This window comes from Genypterus blacodes, unplaced genomic scaffold, assembly GCF_046128005.1.
Source record: "Genypterus blacodes isolate CSIRO-AG114 ecotype Tasmania unplaced genomic scaffold, CSIRO-AGI_Gbla_v1 ptg000076l_1, whole genome shotgun sequence".
In the NCBI taxonomy this organism is placed as follows: Eukaryota; Metazoa; Chordata; class Actinopteri; order Ophidiiformes; family Ophidiidae; genus Genypterus; species Genypterus blacodes.
Window position 1 is genome coordinate 5,053,958 of NW_027466885.1, and position 16,161 is coordinate 5,070,118.

General features: G+C 44.4%; 1 protein-coding gene across 2 annotated transcripts in view; it reads right to left on the minus strand.

Moving 5' to 3' along the window:
• LOC143006849 (cadherin-7) overlaps positions 1–16,161 on the minus strand; it is a 69,577-nt gene that overhangs the window by 33,626 nt on the left and 19,790 nt on the right. The window contains exons 2-3 of one of the 2 annotated variants that reach the window (XM_076158175.1): positions 10,404–10,698; positions 1,433–1,552 (exon numbers count right to left, since the gene is read on the minus strand). In XM_076158175.1, coding sequence (XP_076014290.1) covers positions 1,433–1,552; positions 10,404–10,698 — 415 coding nt within the window. The remainder of the gene's footprint in view (positions 1–1,432; positions 1,553–10,403; positions 10,699–16,161) is intronic. The other variant, XM_076158176.1, reaches the window with a different exon arrangement.

Genomic DNA, 16,161 nt, shown 5'->3' on the forward strand with positions numbered 1-16,161 from the left:
TCGCTTTCTGTTCCTTTAGAGCTCATGAAACATGCAAGTGTTCACCCAAAACATGGAAGCAAAGGGGATGTTCTCCAATCAAAGCTTCAGCAGGAGCCTTCATTAGTCCGGAGAAAACCTCCAGAAAAGAGAGGAAGCAGCAGCCGGGGCCTCTGGAGCGCCGTGCAGGCTTCACTGCTGTGTTCGGCCAAAAGTTTGAATCCCAACAATGATTTTCCTCCTGCAGCTACAATGACAATGCAGTGTGACGTCGTTCCTGATGTACATTCCTGCTTGACTCCACTAGTTTATGGAATATTTAAAATGAAACTCAGGGGTCACTTAATGTTTAAGTTGCAGAGCGTTCCTTGAATTTTTCTGTCTTTTGTGTGCGTTTTCTGCATTGCGGTTTCCAGAATCCAAGCCGTATGTGTGTGTGCTGCTCTTGAAACAGGCGATAAATCCCATTATTGTGTGAATGTCTCATATTTGGTCTTTTGCTCCTTCTCTGAGCGGGCTTTGCGTTGAGTAGCCCAGCCTCAGCAGGGCAGCGGCTAATGAGCCGAGGACGGAGCTGAGGCAAGACTGCAGCTGCACTACTCAGTCCAAAAACACCGACGCCGCTTGCAGTTTATCTCCCGACTTATTTTAGTCCTCGTTCCGAGCTATTCCGCCTGGTTTTCTAATTTAATTACCGCTATCTTTATTGCACCGGGTGACAATACGTGACAGAATTTGGTCGTCAGCTGCATTCTGGAGATGCTATCTGTTCCAAATCGATGCTTCGGCCTCCTCTCAGCTGTTGATGGCCACATTAAAGTGTCAATGAATGTTTCTGCGGTATGCATCAAGGCACTTAGGTCAGGTGTTTTCTTCCAGCATGTGAATACCAAGATGGAAATAGCACGGGGGTCTCTACTTCAGCTACAAGTACGATGGAAAAGTTGAATCTCTGGGAGCGTCTTCTGTTCTGAGACGCTCAGAGACTCGTTCACACCTTGCACCCGGTGACTCTTTGAGTCCCGTGGGAGTCACATGAGCATTGTCAAGAGCGACACGTCAGTCCTATGAGGGTCCTTCTCCTGGCTGCTACCTCACATTTGCACACGAGCCCCGACAACCCCTCAGAGGGTCGTTCACGCCTCGCTCCTGGTCGACTTGCCTCTCTGCAACTGGCAGAAACTCGGGCTCCTTTCGTTTATGTACCTGCAACAACTTCAGAGCCTCACACGGGGACTCGTTTGTGAGGCTTTGGAGGTCCCAAAGAGTCGTACGGTGCGAGGTGTGGGTTTAAATGACACTCTATTGCCCTCCACAGCTCAGGAGTGGATAAACTAAACATAATTAGCAGTAATATACTTAGTTACTGTCCACCCCTGAGCGCAATCTGGCGTATCTGTACATTAAACCTGAAGCAGCAGTGAGGAAATCAACACCTTCTGGTGGGACCCACCTGTCTTTGGCTCCACAGAGAAGTAGGGCTGCCCGTGCACGATGCTGTAGACCACCCGGGCGCTATTCCCGTATGTTGGGTCATCTGCATCCGTGGCCGCCACTTGCACGACCATGGTTCCTGCAAGCACACAGGCGTTCATTAGTTTCCAAGACAACGAGCAGGAGCCAAATCAAAACAGAGCTAAATTTGGATACAGTCATCATATCAACATAGCGGGTGACCAATTCCACTTGAGCGCAAGGAGACGGAGGGCGGTGAAGATCTGCCATCTGAGGCGGAAAGTAGTCGCATTAGTCATTATACCCTTCTTCTTTGTTCTCATTGTTAGTTTATATTGAGCTCAGATTGCACGTTTAAAGGCGTTTTTCATTGGAATCCTCAGAATTGTCAATCAGTCTGCGCAAGTAACACTTTTTCTTGTTGCCATAATTTTCCCGGGTTGTGTGCGGCAGGATTACAAATGCAACATCCAGCCCCTCTGAGGTCGTTTTGTTTTCCTAGTTTCCATTTTCCTCCTGCAGATCAGTTAGCGGCATCTTTCTTTTTAACGTCAATCTGTTGATCCTAAATCGGCAGCCAAATGAGTTCTGAGATCCATCTGTGCATGTTAAAGAGGGCCGCCACCACTCAGAACCACTCAAAAACACACAGAAAATCAAATCATTGTTTATGTTCACCCCAAAACATTTTGTTTCCCCAATTCTGCCCTCAGAGTTTGAGAGAGACAAAGTGTTTGAATTTGTTCTCCGGTTGAATTGTAAGACAATGGAGTGAAATCGCTTTGAAATTCCGATCTTTGTGGCAAAACACAGATTGTAAACCATTCAGTAGACAGTGTCTGACCCTGTAAAGGATGATGGTCGATGAACTGCAGAGGTGAAAATGAAAACAATGAAAACAATGAAAACAATAGGTGATCTGAAGGTGAGAGCTTTGCAGCACAACTTTGAGTATTGTTTTGTTTTGGATGGTTTGCCAAACTCTTCCCCCATGTGGATGGTAAAACGTTTGGCTCCATTAATGGTCGTGCTGTTGTGTTTATAGTGAAGTGGCTTTTAAGGAAACGGAACATGAGCAGAGGAAAATCAGAGGTTTGGAGGTACAAAGGCTTTATGGAACACAAACCGCAGTGGCCTCTGTTCACTCTTTGTTATTAAGCATTCCTTTGTACCATCAAACTCGAATAGAACTGATAAGTATAAGTGCTGTATCAAAGAAATACTGCATAATATATTATGATATAATAAGGATACTTTTTATTTTTTTAAGGCTGTTTCTACTTCTTTCTCTTGTTTGTGTTCAACATTACAAGTTCTCCAAAAACCTACTCAGGTATTCTCACTTTGTTACTTCAGTGTTTCACAGTCTGTGGCTGTGGCCAGGTGAGGCCAGATGTGACGGGCCAATAGGAAGAGGTTTGGTCTTTTAGGGAGGAGCCTTAAAGAGACGGTACCTAAAATGGCACGAATGAGCATGAACATGGAATTTTGAGAGTTTCATGTTGTTTCATTGACACTTTTGCACCGTCAGCATGTGTATTTAAATGTCTATAATTGTAGTGACTTTATCATGGTTTTTGTTCTATCAAAGTCTGTAAAACGCCTGAAAACCAAACTCTCTATAGTTTATGTGCGCATAATTTGCCTAATGGGTGTTTTGTTTAGCTGATTAGTAAGTACAGTATGTGCTTCTTCATCGTCTAATTTCTCACCCTCGGCTCTGCAACAAACACACACTGTCCTCTCCCACTCTTCCTCCGAGGCAATAATGCTCCATATGTTGATCAGTTTGAGGTTTCAGTCTTTTTTGCCTCCAGCTCACCTACCATTATCTTTAGCCTTTCGAGGCGCTTCCTGCCATTTAATGTGACTCATGCTGACGGCTGCGAGACAGAAACGCATTTAATGATTCCAGCAAGATAATGCTTCCATTTTGTCATCAGTGCCAATCACACGATTTTCAATTTCAATATGTCATTCATTACAGTAGGAAACACTGTATGGCTGTTCCAGCTGGGCTCAATTTGGTGAATATAGAATTTCTTGCAGGCAAAGCAATTTGGGTCATAGCTGGTGAAAGAATTTATAGTCATGTAATAATAAGGGAGGCGTCATGTAACAGTTGAATGATAAGTTTTGAGCCAAGTTGTCTTATTCTTCAATACCATCGTCTCCCAGCTTCTCACACTTCTGCCAATTCTCTCCAAACGCAGATATCATCGTATCCCAAACAGGTGGGCAGGGTGGATGCTGATCTAGTTCAGGTTAAGCAGCCAGCAGGTATCAGACATCTTTGTTTCTGCTTTTGTATCTATACTGTATCCATCTTACATGACTCACAGAGCGTCGGTGTGTCTTCAATGGAATGCAGCCGACACACAGAAACACAGCCAAAGAATCCTCTTACTTCCACAGAGAAAAAACATCACACTTGCTCAGTTCTTTGTGTCAGGTTCAGAAGTTATCAAACAGCACTCGCCCTCCAAACATCTGCTGGGATTAGGCTATTTTTGCTATCAGACCATACGTCATTGTTGGTCTGACGTCTACAGTAGTCTCACAGTTGGCGACAGCCAAACGATCACAACACATACTGCTGGAGTTATTGTAAAATAAACATATTTCATTTTATCACCAGTGAGCTATTTATAGTTGTGTCTGGTCACATGAACAGACACAGCTGATTTATGCTGGAATAATTCACTTTTATAGCTACCTGCACATATATGACAGCGTTTGTTCTTGCTTTGTGGCATATGAGAGAAATTGCCGTCTTACAAGTTGGCGATATTTTACTTTGAGGCAAACACTCTCGTAAAAATCTCACTTTTTAACGTGAGATGTATTTTACGGGCTTTTACAGAATGAAGTGATCATGGAAATTGAAGATTAGAGTCCTCCATTGCAGCCATAAAGCAGAATTAAAAGGCTCTGGCCCTGGACGCGAACAATGTTATGGGGGCGAGAAGGGGAAAAAAAGCGCGGCGGAGCTGGAGAAGTTATCACCGGGCCGGTTGTGGAAGGACACCTAGATTATATCATCACCTCTTAGTCATGACAGGTTATATTACAGGTAGTTTAAAACGTCAAGGTCAAAGGATGACTCTGTGTGAAAGAGAACTCAGGCGACGCCTAAATCTCTATTACAGGATGATAGTTAAAATCACCGGGCACAGGCTCGGTGGAGACGACGGGCTGTAGCTTAGCATTAAATGTGGAGTCAGGTGGAGGACAGCTGTCAGAGATTTACATCCTGGTCGCTCGGCCCTGCCTGTCTGTCAAGTTGGGTAAGTTCACCAAAGTCCAACAACAACAACACCATGCTGCTCGCGACAACTATTATCAGTTTGAAAGGTAAAAACCAGCAAGATGTCAAAAAACAGATGCACATCTTAGAATTAGAATAGATTCTTTCTGCTTGGCCGCGCTGTCACCCGCTCCTCAATTCGCCCCGTCTACATCCCATCAATATACTGTACGTCCGTCTTCATTGACATGACAGATCAGACCCTTGCGTTTTTTTTCCCTATTTCATTCATTCCGAGCAGCTGTGTACAGAACAGGTTTCCTAATCAATTCTACATCTTGGTTGAGCAACTGTCATCTGCTCGTAATGAAAATAAATGTGGCGTGCTTAACACGAACAGGAGACAGGCATTCTTCAACCGCTCGCACACACACACACGGCAGCCACATCCAGCTGTCAAGTGCAACGCGGCACTCTGAATGCACACTCAATGCAAATTCGCTACCCGCTTGTTTTCAGGAATGTGACAATGGTGATGTGACTTGTATATGAATGTAAACTTGCTCTATATTCAAACAAACACATTTTAACTTGTATATTTCCAGGGTTGGGGGATTAATTAGCTACAATCAGCTCAGCAACTAACTTAGCTTCTTGTTCCCCCTAGCTTACGAATTCTCAAAACACTGTGGCTACCTTCTGCTACCAGCAGTAGCTTTTCAAATCTACACATTTTCAAAAGTACACATTTTCTGAGTGGCTTTGAAAATATACTCAGAAAATGTGTAGCTTTTCAAAGTAGCCACTGCAACACTGCACACGCCCTGTCTAATTTGTGGATATGTAACATCAGTAGTTCACTACAACGAGTTAGCTTGCTGAGTTTGGACACTCTTACAAGAAGCTGATTCTGTTCGGTTTATGGGCAGGAAACCTCTGAGAGTCGTTTACACCTCCTGCCAGGTGCGACTCTAAGGACAGCAGCGAGACTCTAACGACCCTAAAAGGACTCCCATCTGACCGAAGGTGTCACCCTACCCATAGTGTGAATGACTCTCAGAGGACAGATGACAGTTTACTGCTCGCTAGAGTCACAACGGACTTGGATCAAAAAGAAATGCCGGAAATGTCACTGTTTTAAAGAAATGTTGTCACTTTTTGTCAGAACTTTGATCAAATTCTCAATTTGGACGCAGTAATTACCCATATTCTTAGCAGCTGATCCCTTTGATGAGGTTGATTGTGTACGTTCACTTTCACACCTGCTCCCTGCTCGTCGAACCATTGCTTAGTATTTTTAAATAGCCAGTGTGCAAATGAATGGAGAACTTCCAAAGACATTTAATAATCACCTAGTGTATTCAGTGCGTTTTAGAGTTAAAAATAAATAGCAGATCGTGACACAAAGACTCTGCCTATAATTACTTCCTGATTAGACATTTACTCACTGAAGAAAAGCATAATTTGGATCAATTTTCCCAACAGCAGATGTGTTTTCCCCATCACTTAGCCAGAACACCTTTTTCATTTCCAGAATGAAACAACTCCACCATCCTTGATCTGGGGTCTCATGAATTAGACAGGAACAATGACAGCTGGATATAGGGGCTGGGGAGTAGTAAATTCAAGAGCAGTGGCCTTGGGTTGACATTACATTCTCTTCGCTTGTAATGAGCCCTCGGTCGGCTCCTCGGGTCCTCGTCTCCGAGCGGTGGGAGAGAGGGAGATTGTCACACCTCCAACTGTCCTCGAGCTCTCTTGTCTTTTATTTGACATCCCCGCCGTGATTAAGACAAAAGCCTTCAGAGATCCTCGGGGCCATAAGGTCTGCCTGTGTACGGAGGAGAGCTGCCTCTAATTACTTTAATTAATTAAATTCATGATTTCCTCTAAATTGAACCCATTCATCAGCGGTGTGAGGCTGTGACCATTAATGATTTAAGGACATCTATAAAGGAATTATTGAGGACAAGAGGTGCTTGGCCCGTCCCTGTTCTTTACTGCGCTGATAATTGCTTTGAGCAGATATTTACAAAGAGGGCAAATGATACATTATTCACATGTTGTTCTCGCGACATGACGCAACAAGACCTTCACAGGAAGTTGCTGGGTAAACAACGCGGCGAGGCGACCCGGCATGTGTCTTGGCAGCAATCACAACTTCCTCGCCGGTTGATGCAACGGGTTTCCGTCTTATCTCGGGCAGGACACCAAACTCTAAGTCCTTGTACTTTAATCCTATGACTTCCTTAAAGCCTGAGCTCTGTACCCCCCGTCGACAGTTCGGCATGTAATCCTTCAGAGATCTCGCTGTGTGTGCTGTGAGCAAAGAACTGCTGCCGGAAAGACTCCCACTGCTACTGTATGTCTGCTGTAATTATCATTTCCACTAAAAAGACACTAAAAACGGCCATAAACCTTTGATTTTGTCGATTTCTATCTGCGTAGGATCTGGTGTGTTTCAGGTACTGAGGTGCTACAGGGAGTTGGAAAGGGATTTACTGTTGGTTTTTGGTTTTAAGGGGAGCGCTAGTAAAACGTTACCTTCTCTCACATGCTTTCAATTGGTTACTTGCCATTAGTCAGAAAATTCGACGTGTTGATACAAACTAGATGTGATGAAGACTTCATGATAGTTAGTTTGCTTCTTCCACTGGTCATTGAGTCAAACTCAGTCATCTAACAAAAGCTGCAGTCCGGTTTCATATAGGCCGCAGAGATGTTCTCAGAGAGAATCTTGGCATCCAGCAATGCCGAATAGTAACTGTGTTTACAGGGAGGTGAGGGGTCATTCGGAAAAAGTATCCATGCTGGGGCATTGGGAGAGAAAGTTAAAAAGTTTGTTTGGAGACAATTTCCCATTTCTACAGTTGGAGAGAACATTTAAGACGCCTCAAGGATTCCAATAAATGACTCTCAGGGTACAAATGTTGGATTATTGCCCACGACTGATTTTGAAGAAGCAAAGAGCGAAACAAAACCCCTGGTGCATGTGGAAAGTAGAGACTAGAGTAGAGACAGGAGTAGAGACAGCAGTAAAGACAGGAGTAGAGATAGGAGCAGAGACAGGACCAGAGACAGAGCTAGAGACAGAGCTGGGGACAGGAGTAGAGACAGGAGTAGAGACAGGAATAGAGACAGAGCTAGAGACAGAGCTGGAGACAGTTGTAGAGACAGGAGTAGAGACAGGAGTAGAGACAGGAGTAGAGACAGGAATTGAGACAGGACTAGGGACAGGAGTGGAGACCGTTAATTGATGCAGCTAATGAGTTGAGTAATGGAGGTCGTTATGCAGATGACGTTTCTCTGGAATTGTCCAACTTCAATGCCAAACACAGCGATTTTGGTTTATGGACAGCATCTATTTATACCAAACACAGAGAATTATGAGGATATTTTATTTACTTTGCTTGCAGAGGAGGCAAGCTGTCAGCGCACTTCTGAAAGCTCGTAACTCTCTCAACTTGTAAATGAACAAAGGAAATGTGTTGATGCTCTCAATGATGAACAACCCAAAACAGGAACACTTCAACTGGTAATAAATCTGTTTTATCGCAAACATAATTTCAGCTTTATCTCAATCTTTGGGTATCAATCGCACATGCCAGGCAGGATCTTTGGGTTATTTTTTTTTTTTTTTTTACAGCAAAAAGTTAATTCCTCAAACGTCTGCCTGAAAAGAGCAGGAAAGTTGTTGAGGAACAGGCTGTGGGGCTTTGCTCCTCTTACCCTGCTGCCACTCTGAGGAAGCGAGAAAAAGGATGGATAGAAATTTGTCAAGACACTTTTAGTACCTCCAAGTACTCCAAGTACTGACTGCCGTGACCTCTGTGTCAAACATTTGCGGTGGAGCGCCTGTGGCCCTGAATCCTGATTCAGACACGTTTGCTGGAGTTGGATTTTTTTTTAAAGCAGCGTCGTTTCCCAAACCCTTGAGGTCTATGCTGGCATATGTGAGGTGATAAATATGCAAATTAGGGCACATTTGACTGTACACGGAGCAGACACAGATCCTGACCGACTTAACATCACCATGAAAATTAAAAGCCATTTTAAGAGCATCTGGTTTCTTTACTCTTTTTTTAATAGGTGGTTTTGATGATCTGTTTTTTCTTTATCAAAGCTTTATTGTTCTTGCTCTTAAAGATTTAATGCCTTCTGCTTCTCGGCATATGGAAGCTGCCGTGTCCACATGTTCCACATCATCCACGTCTTGTAACCTGCCACACCTGAGGCAGGAGGATAGCTAACAGGTGCTAAAGGGACTATTAGATTATTTTACCTATTGATCATTGTTGCCCTCATAAACAAAAGATACAACATAGATATCCTTATTTCTATTTGCATTTAGGGGTCTATGTTGAGACGTTGCATTGCATTGGACCCAATTCTTCTCTCAATTGCTGCAGCACAATTGAGCAAACTGAGTGAAAACTTCCCTTCACTCAGAAAGGTATTTGAGGCCGCTCTCAGTAAACTCAAAATTCAAATTCCTTCCTACAACACACCAATGTAAAATACAACAACAAAGGAATTTAATGAAGTTGTTGAAATCCACTTTGAATGCACCACAAACAGAAAGCTGGGTCTGTTCTCTGCCATCCTCCTCATTCTCTCCTCAGCTTAGTTATGCAATGGCAAAGCATTCTCCACATTAATAAATACAGAAGTTATAAATAGAAAATGAATGGCTAAGTCCTGAGCACACCTTGGCAGCAATTCGTTAGGCTGTAAAACATTTTTGACTGGTCAGTGAACTCCCCGATGAAGAACGTTATTTGATACAAACGCTGACTTCAGCAGATCGCTACAACAAAAGAGGAACATTTAGCGGCGAAAACTCCAGGCACAACGCTGCAAAACCTCATTCAGGCCGTCGGAGGAATGCATAATGCATAATAATGTTTCAGAGAAAAAGACATTTCATGATTTTAGTTGGCGCTAAGAACACTATCAAGTTGTTTGTATCATGAAGATGTAGTTTTTTTAGTCAATACATTTCTTCACAATCCCTTGAAAATAAACTTTTATTTTTTAAATTTGGACTTTAGTTTTGTGTCTTTTTGAGTTGATTTTTCTTCCTTTATCCTGTTATATTCTATTTCATGCCCTGGGTCTTTGTGTGAATTATTTTCTCGAACACAGTTCCCTTGCCTTACTATACCTTCCAAGGGCATTATGCCAGTTCAATCTCTGTGCACCACGGCTCCTTCAAAAAAATGAATCTGAGGTATTTAAAAGCAACACCTAAGCAGAAAGGCCTGAAAAGGAGAAACGTCAATAGCGGCGTCGAGCACCGCGCCAAAAAGAAAAGGATGAAAACAAGCCCAAGGTTTCCAATGAACCCACACGATTTGGCAAAAGGAATAGCCAAATCCAAGTTGCCCGAGGTATGAAAGGCACCGGCTCTCCAATAATGAGTGTGATATAATGGAACCAACGCGGTGAGCACATTTCCAGCATCGAAAAGTGAACCGACGCCGTATAGAAATGAATCCCGCAAACTTCCCGTTCACCCCACATGACCCTGAGCAGAGCGAGGGAGAGAGAGATGGAGAGAAATTCAGCGAGGTGGAAAATTATCAAATACAGACGTTAGAGCGAGGGCGAGCCGAGGCGACGGAGAGAGAGAGGAAGGGCGAGAGAGATGAAAAGAGGGTTAAAGTGGAAAGAAGGAGAGAGTTGATGTGGGACAAAAGGCAAGACAGATGAAACGGCTTACCTAAGGGTGACATCTCCGGCACGCCCGCCAAGTACGGTCCGTCCAGAAACTTGGGCTCGTTATCATTGATGTCTTGCACCTTGACTACAAACTCAGACCGGGGCTCCACGGGCAAATTGGTGATCCGGTCCACCGCCTGAGCTGAGAGGGTGTAGTAGGCCTGCGCCTCCCGGTCCAGCCGCTTCGTAGCGTGGATGTCTCCCGTGTTCTCGTCGATGGTGAAGATGGAGGTGGCGCCCTCGCCGGAGAGCACGTACTTAACCTTGCCATCTCCTTTATCCACATCAGAGTGCAGCTGTTGGGAGGATGAAGCACAGGAGTGTGAAAAGGGTCACATGGGAAATGTAAATAACCATCTCCTGACACAATAATAATTTACCTTTCTAAGTGCTACTGCCAGATCTAATAAAGAATGACCTCGGGGCTTCACTCTTAATAAATGCTAAAGTGCTACAATCCTTTCAGTATTGATTACACAAGCGGATTTGATACTTCACTTAAACGTCTTGCACATTTCAGCATTTAATGAAACATACCAGGCGAGATTGAACCAGCAGGGATTGAAAGGGGACGTATTGCTCTGATTTCCGTGTTGGTATTTTCATTTAGAGATCTATTCTGGAATCGTTGCACTGCTTTAACGTGCCCAAAGACACTCGCAGATCCATCCAACGCTTCCTCCAAATGAGTGCCAAGTTCCGATTGGACGACAAGATTGTGTGTGTGTCCAACAGGTATGTTGATGTGCTGTAAGTGTTGTATCTTTGACCATATTCCAGACATTCTTACTATGTAAACGTGCAGAAATGAGGGAAAATAATGTGGAAAAAGTGGAATATGTCCCATTTAAAGCCCCACCCCCTTCTCTTCATTGCAGAAGGTAGAAACGGAGGGTCTGGGGCGATGCATGGCAAGTAATTTACTACCTGGGCTGTTACGGTTGCCATGGAGACCAGCTGGAAACACGCTGGCCAACAAGGGCTCTGGCAAAGCCAGGTGGGTTGCAGAAACGCCCACAATGCACCAAAATTATGGACATGACCTTTGCTCCACATGGAGAAGCAGCGTGTCGGGCAAAGTTGGAGGCAGTTCAGTCCAGCTTGTCTCATACAGTTCAGCCACAAACACTCCAAAAATATTCACATATTTCCTATTTCTGTGATATCGAATCCTTCGACAATCAAACTAACAATTTCCTTTCAAAACCTGCAGCCATAACGAGCTCGTCTCATTGGAAATTAGATCAGAGCTGTGGTTGAAGTATAAATTATGTCTGAATCAATAAAACAATGCTGGAAATGAAGATAAGCTAATCGGACCATTAACTCTCACTTGTTTTCTGTCCAGAAATCTTTTATTAAAAATGTCAAGATAGAGCGTCTCCTCGGGGAAAGTTTGTCCTCCGCATTAGGCCAAAAGGCTTCCAAGTTTCACATCAAACTTTGAAACCAGGATGAGAAACGCGCTGTTGGTTTTAACGAGCAGGAGTCTGACACTTATAGCTGTGTTAGCAAACAAAAATACACACAAATATTGATGCACCTATACTATAATTTCTATTTATTTCCTCTTTGATACGACTGCCAGACAGAATATTGCTATATCTCACTTTCATGTGAAGGCTTGTTTGTTTGACTCGCTAAAAATAGGATAAAATATGTATTAAAAAAAGGTGTTGTTGTGCTCTGTAGACAAAGAAAATCAGAGGAGATGCACTGCTGTCACTGAACCTTTGGTGTCACCACAGGAACTTTAGACATGTGACAGAATCTTAATCTAGGAGGAACGCATCACACGGGACAAGACGACTCTGTGACCTCCTGCTCCAAATCAAAACCTGTCAACAGAAACAACATTTGATGCTTCCGCGGCGGTAAAGCGGAATGTTTGCATGGTGGCCGTGAGTCTCATCAGTGTGTCAGAACGCCACCGAGAGTAATGACAGAAACTCCCATACTTCCTTTCGTGACTTTCATACATCAGCACGCAGCAAATATCTATCTTCTCTACATCACGTCACCTCAATTAACACAAAGGCCTGCTGACCGAGCGCCAAGAGGAGATCTCAAACTCGTGCAGGTTTAGCTGATTCTTCATATTCTACGTTGAAACATGGAGTGGGGTCGCCTGCGGAACATCTAACATCTACAGTTCCATAAGGAAATGAGGTGCCAGTGGATGGAGTACACATTTATAATCTGCTGTAATCAATATCCTGCAATACAGTCTTACAATGTCTCTGTTGAAGAAAGATGGCGATCTGGGATACAAGCGGCGAAAATGGATTCGTCCACATGGCGAGAGTTAAAAGTTGAAATATTAGGCGCCGAGCTTATTGTTACCGTTAGTGTTTCTCCGGCGAGCACAGTGGGTATGACTAAGGGCGCCTTCATTATGTATGTACGCTATTCAATTAAGCACAGGTCTCTGGTGATAATTATTGACAGAGCAGCGTATACGCCATGTCTTTTTATGTCTCCATGCAGGGAACACAGGGAAATATTGTTATAACTGTTCTTTCATTACATCTGCGGATGTCAACACCTCATTACAGAGTGAATAACGGCGGCGCTCCTGTCTCTAAGACGACGCTGCAGGGGTGGAGAGTGATTACTTCAGGATTATGAAGGCTCTGCTGCAGCCTCGCATTCTGGACAGATGCTACAACACCAGAGATGCTTTATTAATGGAACCCGTCAGTGCCTTGATGGATGCTAGGTCGGGCGCGGCGACAGCGACCCCGGCAGTTCCGCGCTCCAGTCCCCCGCCTGCATATTCCGGCCCCCTTTAACGAGGTCGGCGTGTTTACTCACCATCCCCTGCTGTCAGGGGCGAACTTGAGGTGAATTGTCAGCCAGCAGCGGGCGAGAGTCAACATTTAATCTTGAGGAAGCCATCCGTGGCGCGTTTGTTTCCGGTAAACGGCGCGGACAAGGAGGACAAAGCTGACAGCCCCACGAATCATGGGAGCCGGGGTCAGGGGTCGAGCGCACTATGTGGTCTTTTCAGTGAACTGTTTGGCTTGTTCCATTCCTCAATCTCTCTCTCTCTCTCCCCGGCAGTGGCAGGGAGGCTTTCCCTTCAAGAATGCAATAACGGCACATCTCTATTGTTCCACCATCACTACAGTATAGGTTCCTACACACAAAGTCCCCAAATAACTTCAGAATAAGATCCTTTAAATGATCCTGAACACTGATGCTGGTGTAAGTAAGTTAGTTCATGTTTCAGATGCAGTTGGCTGGTGCATAATAGATAAGAAAGAAGTCAGTGATGGGACTAAAGATGAACTGATGAGGGAATATTCATGCAGGATTCACAGAAGTCTAAGTACTGGGAACTTCCTATCTGCTGTTTAATTCCTGTATCCGAGTTACAAGAACGACTTAACGATGCACACGAGGCAGTTAGCTCCTCATTTGTTCCTTAAGGCAGGCAGAGAACGGACGAATAAAGCCCAATTCCAGCCCTAATGTGGCAGACGGCCCAATCCCTCTCAATGTCAAGCTGAATGACGCCCGGCAGGTCGAAGCCGACTGCAAAAGCCGGACAAACGGCCCAGACGATCTCCCAAATCTCTCCTGTGACGCAAGAAGAAGAGTTCAGAAAACAAAGCGGTCAAGTGTCACGCCAGGCATGATATGTTCCTTAGTAATTACTCGGGGTGTCGTGTACCTTTAAAGTGTTACTTCCTTCATCAAATTCATTGCAGCTTTGTGCCCAGAGGCTCTCAGGGGAGCCAGACTGAGGTGCGGTGCGGCGCAGGATCTGGCCTCACTTATTTTACCTCTAAATCTAATCAACATGGAGGACCACATAAAATATGTATAACTTGGCAGGGCTTATTAAACGTATACGCAGCTTAAATACTTCTCCTCTCTCATTACTCCAGCCTATTTTAAAACTGTCGCCGCTCATTTTCAGGGTGCGTTCTGAAGTTTCCGCTCCTATTGCTTGCACACACACAGAGAGAGAGAGAGAGAAGCCCGGTTGCTTCACTGGCAAAAATGTAAATACTCTTCTTAATTCGCTCCTTTGCTTCCCCTGAGGTGTGTGTGTGTGTTTGTGTGTAATGTGGGAAGTCAAGCGGCACTGCACAGGAGAGTGTGTGTCTTAAAGGCACAGCAGGGGGTTTGTGGGGGAGGGGGGGGCGCTACCTGAACACGAACCCTTCTGGAATCAACACTGACGCTGATCGTGGCTTTCTATGCAGGCGACCAAAGTCTCTTCTGAGTTGATGATAAAAGATGAAATATTCAATCACATAGTGGCTAATTAAAGCATTTCCTATATCTACAACTGTTGCACACAGTTGTCGACGTGTGACAGTGTTAAAATTTACAGTTTCACGCCGTATTCATAGTTTTGAGGTGTGCAAATCTATGTTCTGCTCTTTTACACACATTCGGCTTCATAGCAGAAAAAAAAGTAGCACAGGCCTTTAAATAACACAAAATAACAACTATATATAAAAAGGCTCAAACCCCAAGACGCATGTTTGAAGCACTGCGTTTCCGTTTCTCCAGAGGGGGAGAAGGAGCACATTTTCTCCCTTTCAACGGGCCGCACAATCCAGCATGGATGAAGAAGTCCGTACCTACAGGCGACCTGTGAGCAATACTTCCATCCTGTCTGCCGCTGCTGCTCGAGAGCCCTTAATCAACAATCGCCCTCTGGATATTTCACCGTGCGGTTCAGAGCGCCGAGAGAATCGAAGCCAGCCGGGCGCGGTATCACAGACGGGTCAAAAACAACACATGAAAGACGGACGACTATCCATTCCTTAGAGGGAGACAGGAACCTGGACACAATAATAACCTGATTACTGTGTAAATGATATGCAGTGTTACACGGTGTACTGCATGAAAGGGGACGTATTACACTGATTTACACTTAAAGGGCTTCGAGGCTTCATTCTTAATAAATGCTTAAAGTGCTGCCGTCCTTTCAGTGTCACGGAAGTTTTATCCTTCAGTTTAAAATACAATGACAAACTAATTGAACGGGATTTTAAAGGAACCGCGTCGTAGATTTCCGTCTTCTTTCTCCATTTAAGGGTCAATTTTGAAGCCTTTACAATGTATTGAGGTGCAAAAAAAACAAAGCAAAATATCTCAATCCACTGCTGCGAGTGAAAAAGGTTACTGTCTCTTTAAGGGCCCCCCCCCCACCCCTGTTCTGATTGGCCAGCTGTGCGGGGACAGTGACGTGCTACAGGAGTACGGACGACCAATTAAATTTAAGCTTTCAGGCCTTATTGGATGCATTTCTATTGATTTCATCCTCAAGTTTAACAGCTGTTATAATAGTCGACATACATTTCCGACTTTATTACACCATAAAAATGTGGAAAAATAACAAAATTCCCAATATGAACCCATTAATTAGTTACCGCCATCCTGTCTCATTAACTGCGAAAGCCTGTATGCGGATGGAGGGATCTCTCACACACACACACACACACACACACACACACACACACACACACACGCGCTGCTACGTCGTAAACAAGCGCGAGCACATTCCGCTTCCGTATCGCGAAACGTTAAATGAAATCACTTTGGATTGATTTAGGGCGGATTCCACAGCAGGCTGCGGCGTATAAAGACAAACGGGCGGCGTGCAAAACGACATAAACCAGCCCGCAATTGGAGTCAAATTAATAGATTTATCGAAAGATGCCAAATCTGGGTGAAATTGCGCCGCCTCCAGCTGTCTGAGAGGCTTTCTGCATCCTCCCGGCAGCGGCATTGTTTTC